General features: G+C 36.3%; 1 protein-coding gene across 3 annotated transcripts in view; it reads left to right on the top strand.

Annotated features, from left to right (window-relative positions):
* The window catches only part of TOP2B (DNA topoisomerase II beta), a 64,876-nt gene that overhangs the window by 16,627 nt on the left and 35,962 nt on the right, over positions 1 to 12,287 (top strand). For 2 of the 3 annotated variants that reach the window (XM_037008585.2, XM_037008584.2), the window contains exons 5-7: positions 2,523 to 2,668; positions 3,580 to 3,677; positions 4,824 to 5,036. In XM_037008585.2, coding sequence (XP_036864480.1) covers positions 2,523 to 2,668; positions 3,580 to 3,677; positions 4,824 to 5,036 — 457 coding nt within the window. Of the gene's footprint in view, positions 1 to 2,522; positions 2,669 to 3,579; positions 3,678 to 4,823; positions 5,037 to 12,287 lie in introns of those variants that run through there. The other variant, XM_073223411.1, reaches the window with a different exon arrangement.

Here is a 12,287-nt window from a genome sequence, read left to right as displayed (position 1 = left end):
TACATGGTGAACAAATTCTTACATGATGAACAGTGCAAGGGCAGTCATCACAGAAACTTTCGGTTTTGATCAAAATTATAGGTTTTAAGCCCAACCTAGGAACTATTTGGAAGTTTAAAAAAGTAGTGCAATCCATGGCCCATGTTTCTAAGGCCCACTGTTTTTATCTTGGAGATAGGACATAAAAGTGAAAGTATAATAGACAATTTGAAACTGTTACCTACTTAAATACTGAACTGTGTGTTCTGTAGAGAATGTTTACCCGCAAGTGAGATAACCTGATTATCTCCTGAGGTCTCCAGTAAGTTAAATTTAGATTTTTTTTTTTTGCTACTGCAGTATAGGGAGGGTTGGGAAACATTGTTATAGACTGGGTAAAAGTCTTAATGGAGAACTGAAGTCATAAACTGACCCTCAAAGTTTGGACAAATTTTGGCTGGAAGAACCAAGGAAAAAAGACATTATAAGCAAGAAAAGGACCAATAAACAAAGAAATGAGAGAATTAGGAATGAACATGGACAATAAAAATGACTGAAGGAAAAAATAGGATGCATGTTGCAGTGTAGTGGCAATTAAATTTGATTGTAATTAGGGATATGAATAACAGGCCTTGAACATCTAGTAGAGGATTTTTAAGCTTAATCTTACAGATAATGTGGAACTACTGCTGTGTACTGGAGCAAAAAATAGCCTTATGAAAGATGTACTAAGTCCATCATCTTATGCATAATGTATGTAAGGGGAGTGGTTAGCAAGGGTATTGTTGCAGTAGTGAATAAGATGATAGTAGTCTGTCTAGACTCATACTGACACTGGAATGAAGAAACGATGGATACTGATATGAAATAAATATCATGGAACAAACTGATAAGTCTTGATGACTAACGAGAATGACTAACGAGATATGAATAAAAACGGATATCAAAATTTAAGCATAGGAGATTTAAAGAATTATATTAGAGACTGAGAGAAAGGAAAGTTGGTTGGTGATTTGGGGAAAGGTGATACGTTAAAAGTTATTTTTTAGTTTCTTTGTTTTACTTTTTTGATTTAATTAATTGATTCCCCTGGATTTTTCATTTTGGCTTTTATAAGAATTTTTTTACTTGTAATAACTACTACTAATATTTTTCGAGAGACTGAGGTTTGTATGTGTGAGTGAAACGGCATGTCCAAGAATAATTGTGAGTCAGATTGGCAAGTGGTAGTTTTTTAAGCAATTCTCAGTGTTGGTTGCAAATTTGGCTCTGACATGGGTAAAAGTCTCATAGAATCTACTACTAAAATCAGTAGAGTGGGTAAAATTTGCCATCAGGACTACTGTCTGTGTCAAGTTGTTGTCAGTATAGGAGCCTGTACTCCATACTATTTGGGGCTAAATGGATGGTTTTGTGGTAGAAAAATCAGAAAGACCTAAAATAGATAGCATTTCTGTATTTTAAAACCATATAAAATTAGTTGATGGCAGTGACTCCCACAGTACAAACAACCCTCTAACCTTTAGGCTGAGAATGGAATACATTTCAGGCTGTTTTCCTTTCTATCTGTACTACTTGAGCAGTTACGTAGGAAATGAACATGGCAGTGGCAGCTGGCTCTGCAGAGCTTGTGGCTCACAGGTGGTATACTGGTCACGGCTGATGTATATGAAAACAAAGCAGGATCTACAGTTGACTTCTTGTAAAAGCTTCATTGCTTTTCTGTTTTTCTGGGAGGATTCTAAGAAGAGATTCTTTTTATTTCATTTTATTTATGTATGTATGTATGTATGTATCATTAATCTACAATTACATGAGGAACATTATGTTTACTAGACTCCCCCCTTTACCACGTTCCCCTCACATACCCCATTAGTCACTGTCCATCAGCATAGTAAGATGCTGTAAAATCACTACTTGTCTTCTCTGTGTTGCACAGCCCTCCCCGTGCCCCCCCCCATATTATACATGCTAATCGTAAGGCCCTCTTTCTTCTTCCCCCCCTTCTCCCTCCCTTCCCACCCATCCTCCCCAGTCCCTTTCCCTTTGGTAACTGTTAGTCCTTTCTTGGGTTCTGTGATTCTGCTGCTGTTTTGTTCCTTCAGTTTTCCTTTGTTCTTATACTCCACATATGAGTGAAATCATTTGGTACTTGTCTTTCTCCGCCTCGCTTATTTCACTGAGCATAATACCCTCTAGCTCCATCCATGTTGTTGCAAATGGTAGGATTTGTTTTCTTCTTATGGCTGAATAATATTCCATTGTGTATATGTACCACATCTTAAGAAGAGATTCTTCTCCTGAGAAATGTTACAATATTGCTTGCAGATCTTAGTGACCCTAATTTGAGTTATGTCTCAGGGATAGAAATGTGTGTCTTCAGCAGTTATTTTCTTAAAGGATGAGTATTATCCGATTGTTAATAACTGACATTTTGCTTATGGTCACTCAGGTTTATTTTGGATTACTTTAGTTTTTATGGAAATTAATGAATATATCTTTAAATCTGTTGTAAATTCTAAACTCTGCTTGTTTATTTACAGTGAATCTAACATTGTAAGCATTTGGAATAATGGGAAAGGCATTCCAGTAGTAGAGCACAAAGTAGAGAAAGTTTATGTTCCTGCATTAATTTTTGGACAGCTTTTAACATCCAGTAACTATGATGATGATGAGAAAAAAGTAACAGGTAAAGTCTAAATGGCTGATCAGAATTTTTATTGAAAACTTTTGTTCTCTTAACATGAAATTGCTTACTATCTATAAACTATTACAGAAAAGGAAACTAGTTTTGTTGTGAGAAAATCCTTTTCAGAGTTAATCTATTAAGTGATTATCATGTGTAAATATAGTCTTGATTATAGTCAAACAGCCATTTTGAAAGCTTAGCTCTGACAGTACATTGGCTTATACTATAACTTCTGGAACTCTAACCTGGCTGACGGTTTGAATTTTTAATTCAAGTACTAATGAAAGCAAATTGTATGATTCCTGTATATGTGAGTTTGTTATTATATAAGCACCATGTCTTTTGCTATCAGTTAAATTATTTTTAAACTGCTTTCTTGACAAGGTCAAAATTGAAAAAAATCTAGACTCTAAGTAGACTTGAAAATGCTTTGACCAAAGCCAGATGTTTTCCTACTTAATTACCTTGCCCGAGTAGGTTGATAGTTTTGTTTTTTCAAAATCAAAGCTTTAGGAAGTGATTTAGAATAAAACTTTGTAATAGAGAAGTGACTTTGATAGAAAGCCCAGCTTTCATACTCAGAGACTTACTGTATTATAGGAATATAGGAAATTATATTTTTTGACAATTGTGATGAAGATAATCTACAAAATACATATTTTAATTATATTACTCTATGAAGATAATCTACAAAATACATATTTTAATTATATTACTCTATTTGCTAAATCTTAATTGTATTTTCCTTTAAATGAAAAAAAATCTGTACTTTGAAATATTCAGTCAGTGATTGTTAAGATAATGCAGTAAGTGGAACTGTCTTGCAACAGACCTGCCCTATGGTAGGTAAGTTAATGAAGTTCCTTTAAGATCATTTTCATTAAACCTTTCACATTTAATTGTTCTTACAGGTGGTCGCAATGGTTATGGTGCAAAACTTTGTAATATTTTCAGTACAAAGTTTACAGTAGAAACTGCTTGCAAAGAATACAAACATAGTTTTAAGCAGGTATGATAGAAATGTGTCTAATTCTTTTTTTAATAATCATGTTTCATTGCTTTGCTGAGATTATAGAACGTTAGGTAAGTTGCAATGATAGCTATATAACTTCCTTTTTTAAACATTCAGCAAGTCACCAGAGTAGAAAGATTTCAGAATGCCTAGAAGATTTTATATAAACCTGTCTTTTTATATTCCTTAGAAACAAAATACTTTATTTAACAGACTTTTCCTTTAACTCAGTCAAGCATTAGTGAAAATGCCCTGATCCTTATAGACTAATTGAATCTACTTAGCCTGTTTAAAAAATTCTTTATTGGTTCATCAAATTCATGTCAAAATTTTATCTTATTTTACTTTTATAGGTCTTTGAAAATAGTTTGAAATTTTATATAAGCTAAAAAAATTTTTCAGGAAAATCATCATACCTGTTTATTTTGTAAAATTTTAGATGGTCATGTTGAAGAATTTGACAAAAAATTTACTACCAGGGTAGTAAATGTTGTATAGTTTATTTTGCTTATTTTTCACAGAAGGTTGTTATAATATAGCAATCCCTGCTTATCCAGGGTTTAACATAACAGTTTCAGTTACCCATGGTCAATCATGGTCTAGAAGCATGTGATCCTCCTTCTGACAGTATGTCAATAATAACCTAACACTGTGTCACAATGTCTATATCATTCACCTCACTTATTCTCACTATGTAGGCATGTTGTTATCTTACATCGTTACAAGAAGAAAAGAATTCAGTACAATACTTAGACCACATTCACATGACTTTTATGATAGTATATTATAATTGTTCTGTTTTGTTACTAATTATATTGTTAATCTCTTACTGTGCCTAGTTTATAAATTAGATCTTATATGTATATATGTACATACAGGGAAAATATAGTATATTCAGGGTTTGGTACTATCTATGATTACAGGCATACACTAGGGGTCCTGGAACATATCCCCTGTAGATAAGGGGGACTATTGTAGTAGTAGTTAAAATTTTTTCAGCCTTAATATTATCAGTTTCAAGGATTGATTTATTTGTTGTGAAGCTGGAAAGTGGATATAGTTGTGGTAAATGAGTATTTCATGAGTTTTCATTATAAGATATAGAAGCATTATAGAACTATGTGATTATTTTTTCTTTTAAAGACATGGATGAATAATATGATGAAGACTTCTGAAGCCAAAATTAAACATTTTGATGGTGAAGATTACACATGCATAACATTCCAACCAGATTTGTCCAAATTTAAGATGGAAAAACTCGACAAGGATATCGTGGCTCTCATGACCAGAAGAGCTTATGATTTGGCTGGTTCATGCAAAGGGGTCAAGGTCATGTTTAATGGAAAGAAGTTGCCTGTAAGTGTCTTCTAAAATAGTTAATGCTTTGTTATTTTTTTTTTTGCAGACAGCTTATAGTTAGATCTTGCTTTTAAAATTTAATCTAATAAACTCTTTCTTTTAACTGGTATGTTGAGGTGATTCACATTCAAAGTGATTATTGGTATATTTGGATTAAAATTTACCATGTTGCTAGCTGCTTTTTATTATTATCATTATTTATTTATTTATTTATTACTTTGGTATCATTAATCTACAATTACATGAAGAACATTATGTTTACTAGGCTTCCCCCTTCACTAAGTCCCCCCAACATACCCCTTCACAGTCACTGTGCATCAGCATAGAAAGATGCTGTAAAATCACTACTTGTCTTCTGTGTGTTGCACAGCCCTCCCCGTGCCCCCCCCCCCACTATGCATGCTAATCGTAATGCCCCCTTTCTTTTTCCCCACCCTTGTCCCTCCCTTCCCATCCATCCTCCCCAGTCCCTTTCCCTTTGGTAACTGTTAGTCCATTCTTGGGTTCTATGATTCTGCTGCTGTTTTGTTCCTTCAGTTTTCCTTTGTTCTTATACTCCACATATGAGTGAAATCATTTGGTACTTGTCTTTCTCCGCCTCGCTTATTTCACTGAGCATAATACTCTAGCTCAATCCATGTTGTTGCAAATGGTAGGATCTGTTTTTTTCTTATGGCTGAGTAATATTCCATTGTGTATATGTACCACATCTTCTTCAGCCATTCATCTACTGATGGACACTTAGGTTGCTTCCATATCTTGGCTATTGTAAATAGTGCAGCGATAAACATAGGGGTGCATCTATCTGTCTTTTTCAAACTGGAGTGCTGCATCCTTAGGGTAAATTCCTAGAAGTGGAATTCCTGGGTCAAATGGTATTTCTATTTTGAGCTTTTTGAGGAACCTCCATACTGCTTTCCACAATGTTTGAACTAATTTACATTCCCACCAGCAGTATAGGAGGGTTCCCCTTTCTCCACAACCTCGCCAACATTTGTTGTTTGTCTTTTCGATGATGGCTATCCTTACTGGTGTGAGTTGATATCTCATTGTGGTTTTAATTTGCATTTCTCTAATGATTAGTGATGTGGAGCATCTTTCATGTGTCTTTTGGTCATCTAGATTTCTTCTTTAGAGAACTGTCTATTCAGCTCCTCTGCCCATTTTGTAATTGGATTATTTGCTTTTTGTTTGTTGAGGTATGTGAGCTCTTTATATATTTTGGATGTCAACCCTTTATCGGATCTGTCATTTATGAATATATTCTCCCATACTGTAGGATACCTTTTTCTTCTATTGATGGTGTCCTTTGCTGTACAAAAGCTTTTTAGCTTGGTATAGTCCCACTTGTTCATTTTTGCTTCTGTTTCCCGTGCCCGGGGAGATATGTTCATGAAGAAGTCACTCATGTTTATGTCCATGAGATTTGTGCCTATGTTTTTTTCTAAGAGTTTTATGGTTTCGTGACTTACATTCAGGTCTTTGATCCATTTTGAATTTACTTTTGTGTATGGGGTTAGACAGTGATCCAGTTTCATTCTCTTACATGTAGCTGTCCAGTTTTGCCAGCACCATCTGTAGAAGAGACTGTCATTTCCCCATTGTATGTCCATGGCTCCTTTATCATATATTAATTGGCCATATATGTTTGAGTTAATGTTTGGGGTCTCTATTCTGTTCCACTGGTCTGTGGCTCTGTTCTTGTGCCAGTACCAAATTGTCTTGATTACTGTCACCTTGTAGTAGAGCTTGAAGTTGGGGAGTGAGATCCCCCCACTTCATTCTTCCTTCTCAGGATTGCTTTGGCTATTCGGGGTCTTTGGTGTTTCCGTATGAATTTTTGAACCATTTGTTCCAGTTCATTGAGGAATGCTGCTGGTAATTTGATAGGGATTGCATTGAATCTGTATATTGCTTTGGGCAGGATGGCCATTTTGACAATATTAATTCTTCCTAGCCAGGAGCATGGGATGAGTTTCCATTTGTTAGTGTCCTCTTTAATTTCTCTTGAGTGTCTCATAGTTTTCAGGGTATAGGTCTTTCACTTCCTTGGTTCGGTTTATTCCTAGGTGTTTTATTCTTTTTGATGCTATTGTGAATGGGATTGTTTTCCTGATTTCTCTTTCTATTAGTTCATTGTTAGTGTATAGGAAAGCCACAGATTTCTGTGTGTTAATTTTGTATCCTGCAACTTTGCTGAATTCCAGTATTAGCTCTAGTAGTTTCAGAGTGGAGTCTTTAGGGTTTTTTATGTACAATATCATGTCATCTGCAAATAGTGACCGTTTGACTTCTTCTTTACCAATCTGGATTCCTTCTGTTTCTTTGTTTTGTCTAATTGCCGTGGCTAGGACCTCCAGTACTATGTTGAATAACAGTGGGGAGAGTGGGCATCCCTGTCTTGTTCCTGATCTCAGAGGAAAAGCTTTCAGCCTCTTCCTGTTCAGTATGATGTTAGCTGTGGGTTTATCATATATGGCCTTTATTATGTTGAGGTACTTGTCCTCTATTCCCATTTTGTTGAGAGTTTTTATCATGAATGGATGTTGAATTTTGTTGAATGCTTTTTCAGCATCTATGGAGATGATTATGTGGTTTTTGTCCTTTTTGTTGATGTGGTGGATGATGTTGATGGATTTTTGAATGTTGTACCATCCTTGCATCCTTAGGATGAATCCCACTTGGTCATTGTGTATGATCCTCTTGATGTATTTTTGAATTTGGTTTGCTAATATTTTGTTGAGTATTTTTGCATCTATGTTCATCAGGGATATTGGTCTGTAGTTTTCTTTTTTGGTGGGGTTTTTGCCTGGTTTTGGTATTAGGGTGATGTTGGCTTCATAGAATGAGTTTGGGGGTATTCCCTCCTCTTCTATTTTTTGGTAAACTTTAAGGAGAATGGGTATTATGTCTTCTCTGTATGTCTGATAAAATTCCGAGGTGAATCCATCTGGCCCAGGGGTTTTGTTCTTGGGTAGTTTTTTGATTACCGCTTCAATTTCGTTACTGGTAATTGGTCTGTTTAGATTTTCTGTTTCTTTCTGGGTCAGTCTTGTAAGGTTGTATTTTTCTAGGAAGTTGTCCATTTCTCCTAGGTTTTCCAGCTTGTTAGCATATAGGTTTTCATAGTATTCTCTAATAACTCTTTGTATTTCTGTGGGGTCTGTCGTGATTTTTCCTTTCTTGTTTCTGATTCTGTTGATGTGTGTTGACTCTCTTTTTTTCTTAGTAAGTCTGGCTAGAGGCTCATCTATTTTGTTTATTTTCTCGAAGAACCAGCTCTTGGTTTCATTGATTTTTTTCTATTGTTTTATTCTTCTCAATTTTGTTTATTTCTTCTCTGCTCTGATCTTTATTATGTCCCTTTGTCTGCTGACCTTAGGTCTCATTTGTTCTTCTTTTTCCAGTTTTGATAATTATGACATTAGACTATTCATTCAGGATTGTTCTTCCTTCTTTAAATATGCCTAGATCGCTATATACTTTCCTTTTAAGACTGCTTTTGCTGTATCCCCAGAAGTTGGGGCTTTGTGTTGTTGTTGTCATTTGTTTCCATATATTGCTGGATCTCCATTCTAATTTGGTCATTGATCCATTGATTATTTAGGAGCATGTTGTTAAGCCTCCATGTGTTTGTGAGTCTTCTTGCTTTCTTTGTAAAATTTATTTCTAATTTTATACGTTTGTTGTCTGAAAAGTTAGTTGGTAGGATTTCAGTCTTTTGGAATTTACTGAGGCTCTTTTTGTGGTCTAGTATGTGGTCTATTCTGGAGAATGTTCCATGTGGACTTGAGAAGAATGTGTATCCTGTTGCTTTTGGATATAAAGTTTTATAGATGTCTATATTCTAGTGTGTTGTTCAGTGCCTCTGTGCCTACTTATTTTCTGTCTGATGGATCTGTCCTTTGGAGTGAGTGGTGTGTTAAAGTCTCCCATAATGAATGCATTACATTCTGTTTCCTCCTTTAATTCTATTACTATTTGTTTCACATATATTGGTGCTCCTGTATTGGGTGCATATATATTTATAATGGTTATATCCTCTTGTTGGACTGAGCCCTTTATCATTATGTGGTGTCCTTCTTTTTCTCTTGTTACTTTCTTTGTTTTGAAGTCTGTTTTGTCTGATACTAGTATTGCAACACCTGCTTTTTTCTCCCTTTTATTTGCATGAAATATCTTTTTCCATCCCTTGACTTTTAATCTGTGCATGTCTTTGGGTTTGAGGTGAGTCTCTTGTAAGCAGCATATAGATGGGTCTTGCTTTTTTATCCATTCTATTACTTTGTGTCTTTTAATTGGTGTATTCAGTCCATTCACATTTAGGGTGATTATTGAAAGATAAGTAAGTACTTATTACCATTGCAGGCTTTAGATTTGTGATTACCAAAGGTTCAAGGTTAGCTTCTTAACTACCTTACTGTCTAACTTAACTTGCTTATTGAGGTAGTATAAGCACAGTCTGATGATTATTTCTCTCCCTTCTTATTCCTCCTCCACCATTCTTCATATGTTGAGTGTTTTGTTCTGTGTTATTGTAGGGGTGGTTTTTGGGAGGCAAATTCCCTCAAGTTTTGCTTGTCTGGGAGTTGTTTAATCCCTTCATATTTAATGATAATTGTGCTGGATGCAGTATTCTTGGTTCAAGGCCCTTCTGTTTCATTGCATTAAATATATCATGCCATTCTCTTCTGCCTGTAAGGTTTCTGTTGAGAAGTCTGATGATAGCCTGATGGGTTTTCCTTTGTAGGTGACCTTTTTTCTCCCCCTGGCTGCCTTTAATACTCTGTCGTTGTCCTTGATCTTTGCCATTTTAATTATTATGTGTCTTGGTGTTTTCCTCTTTGGGTCCCTTCTCTCAGGAGTTCTGTGTGCTTCCGTAGTCTGAGCAACTATTTCCTCCCCCAATTTGGGGAAGTTCTCAGCAATTATTTCTTCAAAGACACTTTCTATCCCTATTTCTCTCTCTTCTTCCTCTCGTACCCCTATAATGCGGATATTGTTCCTTTTGGATTGGTCTCACAGTTCTCTTAATATTGTTTCATTCCTAGAGATCCTTTTATCTCTCTCGGTGTCAGCTTCTATACGTTCCTGTTCTCTGGTTTCTATTCCATCAATGGCCTCTTGCATCTTATCCATTTTGCTTATAAATCCTTCCAGAGATTGTTTCACTTCTGTAGCTGCCTCCGGACGTCATCCCTTAGCTCTTGTATATTTCTCTGTAGCTGTGTCAGCATGTTTATGATTTTTATTTTGAATTCTTTTTCAGGAAGACTGGTTAGGTCTATCTCCTTCTTAGGGGTTGTAATTTTGGTCTGTATCAAATTTTTCTGCCTTTTCATGGCGATAGAGATAGTTTGCAGAGCTGGCTCAAGTGCTGGCTGGGAGAATGTCCCTTTTTGCTGGTTTGTGGCCTTTCTCTCCTGGGAGAACAGCGACCTCTAGCGGCTTGTGCTCGGCAGCTGCGCGCAGACGGGCTTCCGATTTTTGCCCCCGCTATGGAGTTTAGCTCCGCGGTTGCTGTGGGCGTGGCATGCCTTGGGCCACTGCTCCAATATGGCGCAGCCATGTTGAAGGGGAAATGGCCGGCAGGCTGTTTATCTCCGTGAGGGACCTCCGAGCTGCCCTGCTCCCCAGGGGTTTAGGGTTCCTAGAGTTCCCCAGGATTCCCAGCTGCTGGGCTAAGTGTCCCGGGATTTTTCTGTCCAGCTGTGGGGTCCCTGTCCCTTTAAGACTTTCAAAAAACACTCGCTTTTCTTTGTCCCGGGGCGCCAGCTGCGGGGACCCGCTCCCAGGTCTTACTGTCCTGTTTCCTTAGTTTCCAGCACCCCATGCATGCACTGTGTCTGCGCTCTGGTGCAGATGGCTAGGTCTTGGTGTTTAGCAGTCCTGGGCTGGGCTCCTTCTCCCTCCCCACTCCAACTCCTCTCCTCCCGCTGGGAACTGGGGTGAGGGGCGCTTTGGTTCCGCTGGGCTGCTGCTTGTATCTTACCCCCTTCGCGAGGTGCTGGGTTCTCGCAGGTGTGGATGTAGTCTGGCTGTTGTCCTGTGTCTTCTGGTCTCTCTTTTTGGAAGAGTTGTATTTGTTGTATTTTCAAAAATATATGTGGTTTTGGGAGGAGATTTCCGCTGCTCTACTCGTGCTGCCATCTTGGCTCCCTCCTGGCTGTTTTTTTTTAAATTTTAATTTCTCAACATTACAAGTCATTATTTATTAATAAAAGGGAAATTAGTGTTACTTTATGAAAATATATAATGCATATAGGGTCTGTATATGCTGAAACTAACAAGGCTTGCTTCAAATTTCTGAGCATTCATGGTCCTGATTCCCATTTACCTGGAATTAAATGATTCCAGATACATTTGTTTGCCTTTTGTCCATCACATAAAAATAGCTTTAAATGTGTTACCCAAAGGTGGAAACCTGTATACACATACTGGAGTCATTAATTATAAGAAACTTCAGACCTTCTTTTTCCTGGCTGTTTTTGTATTCATTTTATTTGTTCTTTGTTTCTTATTTCTTCTTCCTCTGGTTTTAATTGAGCACTTGTTTTTGAATGATTCCATTTTATCTCCTCTATTTACTTATTATTATTATCTCTTAAAACATTTTAATAATTATCTAGGATTTATAGTATACATCTGTAAATGGTTTGAGTCCATCTCAAATAATTTATCACTTCATGTCTAGTGAAAGGACTTTATAATGGTATCCCCATGTTCTCCTTCCATCCATTGTGTCATTGTCATCATACATTTCACTTTTGCATATGCTGTATACATCAAAAGAAAGAATAAAGCAGCAGAAATATTTGAAAGAACTCAGGGCAGAAATTTTTCCTTAATTAGTGATGTTGTTAATGTTTAAGCAGTTATCTTTTAGAGCAATTAAAAATACAATAAAGGATTATATTTTACCTTCATTGATTCCATTTCCAGTGCTCTTAATTTCTTAATGTAGATTTTTGTTTCTTGTTCTAATCATATTCCTCTGCATGGAGATCTTCCTTGAAAATTTCTTGTTGGGGAGATCTGGCAATAAATTTCCTCAGTTTTTGTTTGAGAAAGTCTTTATTTCCCTTCATTATCAAAGAATATAGAATTCTACTGGATATTGAATTATGGGTTGACAGTTTTTTTTTTTTTAATACTTAAAGATGTCTCTTTTGTCTTTTTGCTTGCATGGTTTCTTCTGAGAAGTCTGCTCTATTTCATATTCTTCCTCTTTTGAAAAGATGTTCCTTT

This window comes from Manis javanica, chromosome 15, assembly GCF_040802235.1.
Source record: "Manis javanica isolate MJ-LG chromosome 15, MJ_LKY, whole genome shotgun sequence".
Lineage (NCBI taxonomy): Eukaryota > Metazoa > Chordata > Mammalia > Pholidota > Manidae > Manis > Manis javanica.
This window is presented reverse-complemented; position numbering and strand designations above follow the sequence as displayed.